General features: G+C 41.2%; 5 protein-coding genes across 5 annotated transcripts; 3 read left to right on the top strand and 2 right to left on the bottom strand.

The window, feature by feature from the left end:
- The first annotated feature begins 5 nt into the window (after positions 1-5).
- BBOV_III001785 (uncharacterized protein) lies at positions 6-1,665 on the top strand. Its single transcript, XM_051767546.1, has 9 exons — positions 6-290; positions 324-462; positions 496-698; positions 733-843; positions 877-1,023; positions 1,059-1,137; positions 1,171-1,325; positions 1,365-1,478; positions 1,514-1,665. Exons 1-9 carry the CDS (start codon positions 102-104, stop codon positions 1,622-1,624), a joined length of 1,248 nt encoding a protein of 415 aa, XP_051623732.1. The 5' UTR covers positions 6-101; the 3' UTR covers positions 1,625-1,665.
- A 12-nt stretch (positions 1,666-1,677) lies between these two features.
- On the bottom strand, positions 1,678-2,487 carry BBOV_III001780 (uncharacterized protein). Its single transcript, XM_001611263.2, has one exon. It carries the CDS (start codon positions 2,460-2,462, stop codon positions 1,698-1,700), a length of 765 nt encoding a protein of 254 aa, XP_001611313.1. The 5' UTR covers positions 2,463-2,487; the 3' UTR covers positions 1,678-1,697.
- A 471-nt stretch (positions 2,488-2,958) lies between these two features.
- BBOV_III001770 (Histone methylation protein DOT1 family protein) lies at positions 2,959-5,240 on the top strand. Its single transcript, XM_001611262.2, has one exon. It carries the CDS (start codon positions 3,382-3,384, stop codon positions 5,218-5,220), a length of 1,839 nt encoding a protein of 612 aa, XP_001611312.1. The 5' UTR covers positions 2,959-3,381; the 3' UTR covers positions 5,221-5,240.
- Positions 5,235-7,884, bottom strand: BBOV_III001760 (Cullin family protein). Its single transcript, XM_001611261.2, has 4 exons — positions 7,800-7,884; positions 7,216-7,603; positions 6,887-7,181; positions 5,235-6,851 (listed from the first exon to the last, which is right to left on the bottom strand). Exons 1-4 carry the CDS (start codon positions 7,852-7,854, stop codon positions 5,250-5,252), a joined length of 2,340 nt encoding a protein of 779 aa, XP_001611311.1. The 5' UTR covers positions 7,855-7,884; the 3' UTR covers positions 5,235-5,249.
- A 577-nt stretch (positions 7,885-8,461) lies between these two features.
- Positions 8,462-12,899, top strand: BBOV_III001750 (uncharacterized protein). The gene has a single exon (XM_001611260.2). The coding sequence runs from the start codon at positions 8,482-8,484 to the stop codon at positions 12,877-12,879; it is 4,398 nt and encodes a 1,465-aa protein (XP_001611310.1). The 5' UTR covers positions 8,462-8,481; the 3' UTR covers positions 12,880-12,899.
- Positions 12,900-13,092: the final 193 nt, after the last annotated feature.

The raw sequence follows: 13,092 nt of genomic DNA, 5'->3' as shown, positions 1-13,092 counted from the left end.
AATTTAATGCTTGATTCATCTACATCAGTTGAAATATTGTATAAATAAAGGTTATATTGAAACAAATTTGTAATGTGTGAAGTCTGGATGAAGTATAGACAATGCCACGTGCTGGGATAGGATCGCTGAAATATATATTCAAGTCGCATTTTACAAATGAGAATTGCTCAAAGGTAGCTTTACTGGGAGGATGTTGCGCTTGCGTTTACCTCAATGGATTCTTCCTGTACTCGCGTAACCGGAAAGAAGGAGCCACTGAGTGTAGCAGATTGGATGGACCCATCCCACAGGTATCTAGATTCAGTGATAATCAGTATTAACAGATATTTATCGGGGATGTACTATCGCACTTCACGCCGTACCTGCTCCAGATATTTGCACAAGGTGACTGGATGGCAGAGTTTAACAAGGTAATATCAGATGAAAATGCAGATTTCCGACAACGACTCACAGCGTATTTATGTAGGTAGATATAGTAGGTATCATTACCTATAGGCTTAAACAAGGTCTTGCGCAACCCGTTCTGTGCTAAATACGTATTTAGCGATATAGATAAATTCCGTCAAGTAATGACTGATATTGTGGAACCGAAAGAGCTACCAACAAGCCCTGATAATAACGGAAATAATGAGCCGGAATTGTTATTCAACGTTAAAATAAGTTGCCTAGAAAATTACCTAAAGGCACTATCCAAGCAGGTTTGTTGTATTAGCAGTATTACATCACTAACAGGATCGACATGTGGATTATCAAATACTGGCATCACTTGTTAAATTGTCGAAGATGTACCCATCGCAAAGAGCTAAAGAGAAAATATCTAATGTCCTAAGGCTGCTTCTGGAGGTAATTGACTGGAGTTGTGCCTAATATATACAGAATGAATCAAACTGCACCATGCTGGTTAAAAAGGAGTTCGAGGCATTTGAATCATGTCATTTGATACAAGAGGAAGCGGTTAATATAGATGACTTAGTTTTACATTACCTATATAAAACAAAATCTGAGAAATCGTGGTTTGGAGCAGTAGGTTACAGCGCTATATCGAACACTTCCCGCAGCTATTGAGTGATAGCCACATCACGGCACTGTACAACTCAATGTCTATAGATTCAATAAATAAGGCGGTCAAGGGACAAGGTAGGTAGAGTTACTTACTTATATAACCTAAAGGCACCGTACTGTCACCCCTGGCTACAAGTAAAGCCAACTTCGAAATGTTCCAACCGATACTATCAGCCATTGAGATATCATATGCTTATTCGTTCCTGAGGACACTACTTTCCACGAAAACACCTGGAGTCAAGGGTGGATCTAAAGTACAAATGGTAAGTTTGGCTATATGTCTCAGTAATGCCATTAAACAGGCAATGATGGATGGATTTAAAACCACACGCGGGGTGTTGATATACCATGTAATATTTGCAATGCAAAACAAGCTAATACACTCGGAACGCTATTTCAAAGATGAGGGTTACATGGTAAGGAACAATGAAATTGATTAATCAGACCTTAGATACCAATGAGTATCGCATTATGTTCTACATCTTGGTTATCATTGAGCGCACTTGTGATGACCCACCGGTTCATACTGCTGCCGATCATGCTGCACAGGTTTTTTAACTAATATAAAAATGGATTGACATTTAAATTTAGCAGGAGGTGATATTTAGAGTACTGCCGCCAATCAACTGTTTTAACTAACGATTGGCATTCCGTAATTGTTGGCATCCAGTGCACTCGTAGTTCGATAAGTAGTTCATGTATCCACAGCGCTTGCACTTCCAAAAGCGATCTGGGTGTTTCAATATCTCCTCCTTGCGCTGCTGACGCCGTTCGTAGTTAGATAAAGGTTTCTGTTCTGTAGGGATATCTACCTTAAGTACCTCAGATTGGACACCAACAAAACCTGAAATGTCGATGCCATACGCACGCGAATAGTTCATCTCCCGGAATTCACTATTCAATGAGTCCAGTGTTATATCGGTACTGTTACCAAGCGTTGACCTCAGCATAGCAGCGGTATCAGATTGCAGTGTATTGGGGCATGAATCGGATGCAGTTTCCACTGCTTGTTCATGTTGACTACCACTTGGTTTGCTGTAACGTGCATTATCGGGTTCCTTATCGATACCATCTCTGCGCCTCGAACGATGTGGTCTAGGCGACAGTGAGTGGCTATCACGTGAAGAATGCCTTCGGCGATGGATTCTTCGACTTATAACTTCACGGGATCGACTGCGATCGTGACTATACCTAGGTGATGAATCACTTCTCCGCCTCTCGTGTGATACTCGAGACCTTGATACTCTGCGAGAAACATATGAGCTATCGGAAGACGGAGATCGACGCCGGCGGTAACCAGCCCGGTCATCCTTTCTATACCTCTCCCGGGATTGATAGCCTCTATCATGCGATATGCTGCGATATTTGCGAGAGCTACTTCTATAGTCTGAACGTGGCATTGTACTAGATAGTGATTTGTTATGTTTACAGCTAGAGTGTATATAAGCTAGACCTACGTGTTGCTATAGTGGTATTATGTGCCATTATCTAATTATGTACCATTAGCTAGGCATAAAAGATGCTATAGTGAAAAATGGATTGACTATATCCAATTTCTATATAGCTACTGGAAACATTATGCTGCTGTTGTGACAATTGGATGGCTATATAAAACAAGACAAAAATTAAATGGTATATTCAATATCAACAAATAATAATATAAAGGAAATATAGTACTGGCAACAGTGAATATCGGTATATTTATATTTGGCCTAGCTGTTGGTCGCGCGGCAAGGGCAGTCGCATGCGGCGTCGAAAATAGTTTCCAGCTGCTATGCTAGCAACGAGGCAATATATAGCATATTTCAGGTGGATGTTAATTTTTGGCTGATGTTGTTTTCTGGATATCGAACGCGGTAGGTTAGAAGGTGCGGGCCAACTCGTCAAAGTCTACTACCTGGAAACCGTAGAATCCTCTGTAGATACGCACAAAAGCTATATTGTCGTAGCCGTATAGCATATTTGTGCGGGAATTTAGAGTCGATCTGTCTCCCTGAAACGCAATTGTCCTGTGGGCATCCAAAGTGCAGCACGATTCTACCTGCCTACATATAACGGAACAACGCACGGCCCATCGCAAAAGTAACTTGGCAATCATAAGTACGTAGTGGCTCGATATCTATTTTTTACTAAGGAGGAATATCGCGATACGCATATTACTCATTCGAGTCACCAGGTACTACGACGTCGATATCTGACAACAGGCAAGGTAAAAGTATATTGTTTTTACATTCCTTGCTCATTTTGTATTGAGTATTATCGAATTAAATTCGTCTCTTGCTAAGAAAAGGTACTATTTGTTAATGCAGTTTTATCAAAATGGATCGCACAGTGCATTCTAATGGATGCTGCAGTAAACGTGTGATGATTCACCAAGCTGAAATACCTAATATAGAAGTGGCAGACGTAAGTACTCCCCGCAGGATGGTCAATGCCGCAAAGAGGAGGCATGTTGTGCCCCGCCAGCATACAGCTCATGCTCACACTGTTGAAACAGCTTATAATCTAGGAACAATGCAGCAAATGAACCTTAAAAGAATAATACCAAGTAATATGCACACACTAACCAGGATGATGGACACGCAACATCATGAAGATCCAAACAATCGTAGAGATGTTAATGAAGGACCGTTAATGCCTCCATACACCGAATTGCTATCGGAATACCGTCAACTTGCACAATCGCTATTTCGCCGTGTATACTATGACCTCAGTAGAGGGATAGGAGTACCGGACGAAGGAATAAACTACATGTACAAGAGTCCAATGAATAATATCAGTACGTCGACCTACGGAATGTACGGCGAGATAAAGCCCACGTGCTTAACACAAATTTGTGCGGAGCTCACTCGTTTTGGGCTAGATAATCTTAGTGTAGTAGTGGACCTTGGAAGTGGAAGAGGTGCACCTAACTTCTTATTCGCACACCAAGTGCCAGTATTCGCGTCCATAGGTATAGAGCTCTGCCCAGTCAGTTACAGGTCATCGATCATCAACCTAATAGAATATCTCAAAGTAGATGTTGCTAAATTAGTTAGTGAAATGACAGGATTCTGCACATATGAAGAAATCAAAGCCTATGTCCTACCGAAGGCGCAATATGTAATAAAGGAAGAAGATAAATTGGACCCAACTATGGTCACTCCCACTGCTAAGTTGGACTCCGTCAAGCTGGAACTTCTCAGTGGGCGTAGTAACACGTCCAAAAGGTGCACTAACTCAGATAGTGTCAACACGCACTACCAAAATTACTCGAACCATGGTGATGAGACGTCAGCCACACCACAGGGATCGCACTCAAGTACGTCATCAGATGATGACTCACTCTACTATCGTGTACTCAACGAATTCACCAAAATGCACTCGACACTAGCTGTTGGATTCTGTAATGAGGATATTGCAGCCTTCGACCATTTTGAAGGGGCGTCCCACATATACTCATTTGATGCCGCTATGGAAAAAGCATTAGTTAATAATATTGTACGGCAATTTAAAAACACAAAGGGTGCATGGCTATTGGCATCATTTGTAGGGAACTTAATAGAAGACTATGATCTAACAGGATGTTTCCTAGCATCACGCATACCATGCCAAATGTACAAAAGCGGAGAACGCCGATGCTGCTATATATATGTAAAGAATAACTGGGAAATGATTAAACAATCACATGATTGGATGATAGCAGAAAAGTTCGGCCTCTGCCACCGTCCTGAAGCCACAAATGTTAAAACACAGGATGTAGTTAACAGGATACCTAAAAACAGATGTACATGCAATGGAGCCAAGAAGGTATCTCTAAAGGACAGTGGGCATGTTATCCCAACTGGAGTCGATAACAGCACATGCTACGCCGTATTGTCACAATTCTACGAACCCGTAAGTATAATGGAGTTGATTAAGTTGGCTAAAATGCCGCTTGAAAAACAAATTGGATGGTACCTAGCAAAGCGACATCGACCTGATTTTGTATTAACAAGATCGAGGACTACTAATATCATCGATCAGAAGCGTCGTGCTTTGTGCCAACAACGCAACAAGTTGGTAGAATTAATAGCAACCGCAACGGATATAAAATCTACATCGAATTACGTAAAAGCTCTACAAAGACACATACAGCAGAATTACGAGCCTGCATTCACATTCCCGTTCACAATGTAACAGAACATTACGTTAATGTCATTAATGCCCTACGGTATATACGATATGGTGTCCAACTTCGTGTCGATACTCACAAAGTCACGCTCAGCAAGAGAATTCAGTATCTTGTTGAACTCAAAGCGGTCTAGACCGCTTATCTTGGTAACGCAGGCCCTGAAGACGTTAGTGGAAGAGTCCGTGAGGTGGGTCTTGAGGTGACGTACTATAGTAGCCTCAACAACCGGAGTTGGGTCCTCCAATGAATGGGTGTCCACTTCACCCTTATCAGGCTGAACTACTGACTCCTCACGATAACGGAAGTTTAGCTCACGAGTATCGGCAGTAAAATGCGGATGCACACAAAAGGAATCGGTATCCGAACATGTATCAAATGTTAGACCCGATACCGTAAAGGTTAACAATGGGTTAGTACCATCAGCCATTTTTAATAAATGACGCCTCATGACATCGTCATCATAGTCGGTACCCATTAGTGCCCTTATGTGGCCAAGGGTAGTGCATCCATCACCATTCAGTGAGAGTAGTGTATAAGCCTGATATAGTGATAAGGAAAGGTCATACGAACGACCGTTTAAGTCCATAGTCAATACCGCAGAGCCGAGGTCAGTTAAAATTGATAGTGATCTGTTTTTATACTTCTCAGCGTAGAAATCTATAAAGCATTGCTGCATTTGTTTCACCGCATTTATCTGAGGGTCTACTGGTAACGTATTGTCGAGATCCATAGGTGATATAGCCTCCAAAGAGTTCATCCTCGAGGTATCTGGTATAGCACGCTGAGAGTTACGAATACAGGATTCCTTAGATAACAACAAACATGTAAAATTGAAACCGATAGATCCATGATCTAAAGCCAGATTCCTCTTTCGTTGGGTGAATTCAGCAGCAAATTTACATGAGTTCTTATAGTCATTGAATATAACATCCATCTTGGATACATAGCTAGCACCACACTCCTCACGAAGATTAGATACCAGCACTTCATGACACTGAGAAAGCTTCTGGTGATACCATAAACGAGATGAAACAAGTGACCTAAAGTGAACCTCAAACCTAGACTTCCCAGATAATGCACGGAATAACTTCATTATAAACGAAATGCCATGATCTACACTAACAAACTTATCCAAGCTTGTGTCAGCACATATATTATCAGCATATGATGCCAATGCCATAGTAATGGGCTCCATATAGGACTCAGTCGTATTAAGGATACGCTGCCATAGAATGTGCTCCTTTGATTTTATATCGACATTAGAACCGAGAGTATCCTTGATAGTAGTGTCAACCCTAGTCTTGAGGCCATAGAGTTCCTTAATATAGTCGGAGCATAGCCTCCCAGAGGATGACACAGGTTCTTGCCTCAAGCGGTTAATGAAACCGGTTGTTATCCTATCACCAATGTTCTTAGCAGCGTCAAATAAAGCATCGTGGAGATTAGATAACCAATCAGTGTCAGCATAGAGTGACACTAGAACACGCATGTGAGATGTATCAACCGTGGTTATCAAATCCTCGAGAACCTGACGATCCATCAAACGGTCAGCAGTGAGTTGCAAAAGCTGGATCCTGACAGTGGACATTACCTTGTCGACAGTCTCCTTTAGAAGGTACTTGTTACAGGCTTCCTCCTGGATAACATGAACAAATTTAACAACAAACACACCTCACGCAATATCTTGTTCTGAATGACGATATATGATCCCTTCACGGAATGCAATGATGACACCTGAGAAGAAAACTGACGATAATATTCACGAGTCTCAGATATCACACGCTCCTCCAACTTTTCATAACCACCAACAAATGTATACATCTCAACTATATTACGAAGCTGGCAAAAGATAACATCAAAGCCATCTCGGTACTTCGAAATCATGTCAAGCAATGCAACAGTCAATCGATCCTTCATTTGAGGATTCGAATGAAGATGTTGCTTGAAATATTCCATGGCGTTGTTCCTAAATCTAAGTTAAAAGCAATACAATTAATTACCATATTGAAAATCCAGGAGTATTAACAGATTGTAGTTGAGAAAATACCTGAATTAGCTCACTTAGAGCCGATCTTAGTCGACACCAACAAAGTTCAATATGGTTGAAAACCTGCTCGTTACGCTTCATGATGTCCGTACCAAATTGTCCTAAAGAGTCATTGCTATCATCAGCCTGGTTAATCATGGATGCTATAGTGGATCTAAAGTATTCATCTAGCTGAGTGCTCAACGCCAATCCCTGGTTCCTGTGTATCGTCTCATTGACATACTCCATCATCATCAACTTGTTGTATGGAGCTGACGAGTTGCCAGTCAAAACTGATTGAACAAAACCCTTCATATGCTCTACATAATTATCCATCTCTGGAGCATAAGCGTCCTCATTACCTGAAACATCAATTAAAGGGTACTAATGGCTTAATAAAGTTCATAGTATCATCATATAACAATAACACATAGTAATGTAAAGAAAACAGGATACATAATGGAGTAGCTACATTAACACATAAATCATTAACCATCAAATAGTCACATTGTAACTAAGCTCATAACGCAGTAGTACGGCACAATGGATTAGACCTACGGATTGTAATTCGGAATTCTACCGGCTTCCTCTGTTTAGCCCTCACAAGCTCCATTGTATAATGAAGACAATTGATATAAGTTATTTAATAAAGCGGTTTATGTTAGACGCACATCATCAAGACAATTACAATGGTTATTTACTCAGCTAAGGCAAGATTCCATAAAGTAGACATTCCACATTGTGTGTTAATATTCGTAGTATCTATTTAGCATGTGTATAGTGTTCTATCAATGTTTTAATATTGGCTAAATTAAAACTGTGGTGTGACTGACCAGTGAGATGTGCAATATTTTCCACCGAAGTACCCATTAAAGTATATTATTAGGAGACAAAAAAATCAATAAAACTAGAAGATAACTATAGTCCTCAGGTATAGAAATAAGACAATGAAGTCTGTAGTATAGCATTGATTTGGTACAATTCAGTTTAGCAAGGATTAACAAAATAGTACAGTAAAACATAAGAGAATTGTGCCACTGAATATTATAAATTACTAAAAACACGGATGTGTTGTGGACAGGCTGCGGTATCATAACATCGCCTCACTTGTAATACAACTATGATTAGCGTAGTGACATTTGATTGATTTTATACTTGCATGGCGGTGGTGTTTTTTGGATATAATTTTATCAATGGAATTTTCTACTGGTTCTTATTAGGTGTGTAATTTTCATTAACCATGGAAGGAAATCAACCCAAGCGAACACCCGAGGAAGTATTATTCAAATGGGAAGATAATAACGAAAACAAGAGACGAAACACCAGCACATTTAGTGCTGGTGTTTCCGCAGTTTCAAGTTTATGGGCTGACCCTATGAACTCGAGTGCTGTCAACACAGAAACCCGTAACTTCTCGAACCGAGTTGTGCCATCTGACCGTATAGACGAAAAGAACGTACATGTAGAGGCACAGAGATTGCGAGAAACGGTAGCTAGCATACAGCTATCACATAATCGTGAGTGGTTGGCAAACAACACTAATGCAGTATCCTTAAAGAATCTGGATGTAGTGGATCGTATATCATGTCTCTTGATAAACAAAAATAGCGCTATGCGCTATGAAGCAAAGAAATACCTGAATAGAGAAGGTAGATTAGAATTGGATTTCCACAGACAACTATACCAATCAAGGATAACACGCTTAAACAGGTCAAATATTCCGGAGTACTGCTTGCAACCAGTATATATCAGAAATATTACTATAGTAGCAAGATTAAAGAATAAATGTGAATGCCCACTTCATGTATACGTCGAGTGGAACATGCGTCACAACAAAAAAAGTGCCTCCCAGCAACCGCATGACTATTCACTTGGAACAATACATAGGCACCTTAATACAACGCCATTCTATCAATCAGATGACAATAGTGGTTTTATGAGTGCTAGGGAGTGGCCGGGAGCACAATATATGCCAAGGGCTTCTCAAGCACCTATGAGGCAATTCATGCCTGGATACAACCAATCGAATAACTTTGTGTCCAGTAATTCTAGTAGGGCTACTGGGCCCGTCACTAATACTGATGAACAAGGATACAGCGATGCGTTTAGCTCGTTCAAGGACCCTGCCGCACCGGGTAACGATGCTACCCTAGGAGACTGGACTTTAAGTCAAGTGAATTTCTCCCGTAAATCGCAAGTCAGTGGCATCCCAAATACTGAAAATGAACAAAGAAACAAGGAAACAAACAAAACGTTGGAACATCTAGAAGCGGTATGTCCAATGCACGCAGCAATTGCGTTACCCTACCTGATAAGTGATACCGGAGGGTCACTGCGTGTTATAACCAATATGGGATTAATGGCCAGGTACGACAAGTCTGTATCAAATAATAAAACGATACATGCCCTGGCATTACACAAGCTATCGGGGGAACATAAAGTACATCATTTCAGGCTGCCATCACAGTTACAGTGTATAGATATGATAACACTACGTGATATTGAACTCGAAAGATATAGTCTAACTGGCGAATTGGAAAAACGTGAAGCGACGGACAAGTCAAGTGATAATTATCTATCGCATGTATACACAGGAAAAGCATTGTTCATAGCGACTGTCACGGAATTCATTATCGCCGTAGTACACGAAAGTGAAAGTGATATACGGTTAGGAGTGATATATCGCGAAATGAACACAGGTCTTGATGTACGTGATATTTTGTGCCATAACGCTTCAGGGCGCATCTTCCTACTGTGCGCCAATTGCCAATTGTACGAGTTCCAGTATCAGCTGGGTTCAGTAGATACCATAGATAAGTCGTTCCTTGGTAAGATTATATCAGCGGCTGCTAAAGGATGTAAAATGCTGCTTAATGCGCTCAGTAATGATAGGGTATACAGACTACACGGTACGGTGCCAAGCGGATATGCAGTAGAAACACCAGTAGTGGAAGGTGCGTCAAGTGATATTGAACCCAATTGGTGGGATTATGGGTTCAATTGCCTAAATGACCTCGCGAAAACATGCCCATCTATGGGAACAGCGTACTGGCCACCAGTTGAATGGCGAGCTTTACATCTGTCACTAGAACGATCTGCATTTTTTGATACTGCCGAAACAGATTGCTGTAAGTGCGTAAGGTCAACATCATGTATCAAGCGAGTGTGCCGTACTAGCGTTAGAATTGTGAATTCATGGAACAGGTCCTGGTTTGGAGTGCTCGCGTCTGCTGACCCGCGAATATCGATAGATGAAGAACGCTGGATACTGGCAATGCTGTGCCATGATAGCGGTGATCTATGTGTCTTCAGAATACAGGATACAAGCAGATTCGACTCATTCATTAACGCGGTGACTAATTACGGACCCTTAGTACCATATAACATGACGTTCTACTGCCTTCGCCAAGGAGATATGTTAAACCAATTGGTTAAAGCAGGATATACAATGTATGTCGGCTCAACAATGGACTTCAAAGCAGTAGATGTATTCCCAGCGCCGAACGGCAGAGTTGAAGGAGTGGATATAGTAGTGGTGGACAACGTAGGTACACGTATATATGTAGGATTCGTAGCCGATGAGGCGAAAAGGCTATCGCTGGTAGTCAAGGGGTTCAGCGCAATGGGATCATCACCAATAAGACGGATGAGTTCTATTACTAGTCAAAATTATCTCGGAAGGTTCTTCCGCGACCGATTCTCGGAAACAGAGTTTGGGACATTCGCAACAAAGAAGAAGTATTTCTACATCAATGATCTGTTCATGGCAGCAGAATTCTATCCTAAGAATAGTAACCTAATAGTCGTGAAAGTCACTGTTTTCACCCCGGAAACAGTATCGTTATGCGAACCCAGCGGAGACTCGCCGCAGTCCATATCAGAGGAACTATGGTATCATAACAGAGGACAGATGTCAGATACCAAGCGATCTAAGTTCATTAACTCTAACATACGCCCTGTAGAGTGGTTCGATGAATTCTGCCTGCTGATGTCACCAGGAGAAGATATCATAAAGGTATACAGCGATGAAGTGCCATGCAGTGACGTGGATAGGATAGAAGTGAATTGGGATCTTGTTATTGTAACAACTCAGAAAGTGTATAAATTTAGGAGATCTAACCTGAAGAATGTAATTGAATCACTATTGGAACAACCAAGAAAAACCCTTAAATGCATAGATCCACCGTCATTGTTCCTGGAGCAAGTTGAACTGAAGTCACCACGAACACAAGAAGCATTAGAACGTACTAATCAATTCGTAGATATCTTCGCAGAGAGAAATGACGTAAAAACTATAAATGAAGAGTCAAATAGGGAATTGGTGGCATACGGATTGTACTACCTGTGCTGGCTGTATACACCAGAAGAAGTGTTGAAAGCATGCTGGAATATATACTTAAGTAAACCGGATAACCTACTGGAATCTTGGCTAGTACACCCAAGCGATGGTAATAACCTTCTTCTGTCATCAATAGGTATAAGCTCCGGGCTGTTTAGGTGGACAGCACCAGGAGCTTATGCAATCAACGATAAAGGCAATCCCACCACCCCGATATGCAGTCCTTGGTGCAAATTCGTGGTGTTCGACGAACCTAGGATGTATAGATTTAACAGGATTAGTACTGGAATCACATCTGCTGCTGTAGATGGAGCACTCAGCCTGATTGCTGATATGATAGAACCGTTGTGGTTGGAACGTATGTTTGTAAGCTCACCAATGTTTTCTTGTGGATCATACGTAGCAGTAAATAATGGCCCGATACCATTCACACCATCGGATCAAATACCACGTAAAAATGAATTTATCGTGGGCCCCAAATTCAATATTAACATGGTATTGAGTTTATCCAGGCCAGTGGAGTACTTCAGGGCGCTACTGACGCAAATGAGACGACTCTATTTAGTACTTCGTGAAGTAACGGTCAATTACGAGGCAATGCCCAATGAACAGGTAACGTCATTAGCACAGGCGTTGGCAAAACTGTCACCTAAAATAAGGCGTGATATCTTCCCAGAAGTGGAATCACAGGATGGTACCATAGAATCCAGGCTAACTGAACGACATCAAAGGGATGTGATTACACTAAAGGAACTGGTTACATTACTTGAAATATCGCAAGAGTACGTGGCATGCTGTATTCTACTACATAATAACTGCATCATGGTTGATACCCAGCATGAGTTTGAGCTGTTGTACAAAAATCTGAAATTGCTACCGTCACACTCTACATCGAAATTATCTAGTGACGAGCTGTTACATCACGATTTAATTAGTCACAATGATCCAAATGTAGCGGCATTTAACGTACAGCATTGTGACTCGTTAGGGCCATATACATTCACAATGGCAAGGGAGTTCTTCTACGCAATATCAAGGTCAAACATGCTAAACCTATGCTCAAACCAGGAATTCTTCCGGACCTTCAGAGTAGCTGTATGGCTCGCGGGAGGCGAAGTGTCAAGTCTGCAGGAATACTTCTATGGCCATATGTTCAAACCTGATGAACTGTGCATTAAGCATTGGTCAACCATGGTCAAGTCATTGGAACGACAGTTGTCCAATGCCGATAGCAATGCATCAGTAGCGCACTATGCCAGACTTCTTATGCGCTGCATAGGTGACAAAAATGCCCCTTAATTTGTTATTGATCTGAGCAGTTATCAATATATGCCCTATGGGAAAACTGATGAAACATGCCCAGCTATAGATTTTTGAATAGTCTTCAGAATATGGTCATCACTATTATAACGCAGAATTACTTACTTACACGATACAGTAGCTAGGTATTCTGCTGTATAATTCATAATGCAAACTACCAATTGGGTAAAATTAACAATAGTCATTAAGGAA

This window comes from Babesia bovis, chromosome 3, assembly GCF_000165395.2.
Source record: "Babesia bovis T2Bo chromosome 3, whole genome shotgun sequence".
NCBI classification, from domain to species: domain Eukaryota; phylum Apicomplexa; class Aconoidasida; order Piroplasmida; family Babesiidae; genus Babesia; species Babesia bovis.
Note: the sequence above shows the minus strand (reverse complement) of the source record. Positions and strands in the feature narration are given on the sequence as shown.

Excerpts from the sequence above, each read along its gene's own strand:
- BBOV_III001785 (XM_051767546.1), top strand. The coding sequence starts at position 102 with ATGCCACGTGCTGGGATAGGATCGCTGAAATATATATTCAAGTCGCAT. Across the intron at positions 463-495 it reads ACGACTCACAGCGTATTTAT|GCTTAAACAAGGTCTTGCGC; the intron begins GTAGGTAGATAT and ends CATTACCTATAG. Across the intron at positions 699-732 it reads TAAAGGCACTATCCAAGCAG|GATCGACATGTGGATTATCA; the intron begins GTTTGTTGTATT and ends CATCACTAACAG.
- BBOV_III001780 (XM_001611263.2), bottom strand. The coding sequence starts at position 2,462 with ATGCCACGTTCAGACTATAGAAGTAGCTCTCGCAAATATCGCAGCATA.
- BBOV_III001770 (XM_001611262.2), top strand. The coding sequence starts at position 3,382 with ATGGATCGCACAGTGCATTCTAATGGATGCTGCAGTAAACGTGTGATG.
- BBOV_III001760 (XM_001611261.2), bottom strand. The coding sequence starts at position 7,854 with ATGGAGCTTGTGAGGGCTAAACAGAGGAAGCCGGTAGAATTCCGAATT. Across the intron at positions 7,604-7,799 it reads AGAATTCCGAATTACAATCC|GTAATGAGGACGCTTATGCT; the intron begins GTAGGTCTAATC and ends TTGATGTTTCAG. Across the intron at positions 6,852-6,886 it reads AGAACAAGATATTGCGTGAG|GAGGAAGCCTGTAACAAGTA; the intron begins GTGTGTTTGTTG and ends CATGTTATCCAG.
- BBOV_III001750 (XM_001611260.2), top strand. The coding sequence starts at position 8,482 with ATGGAAGGAAATCAACCCAAGCGAACACCCGAGGAAGTATTATTCAAA.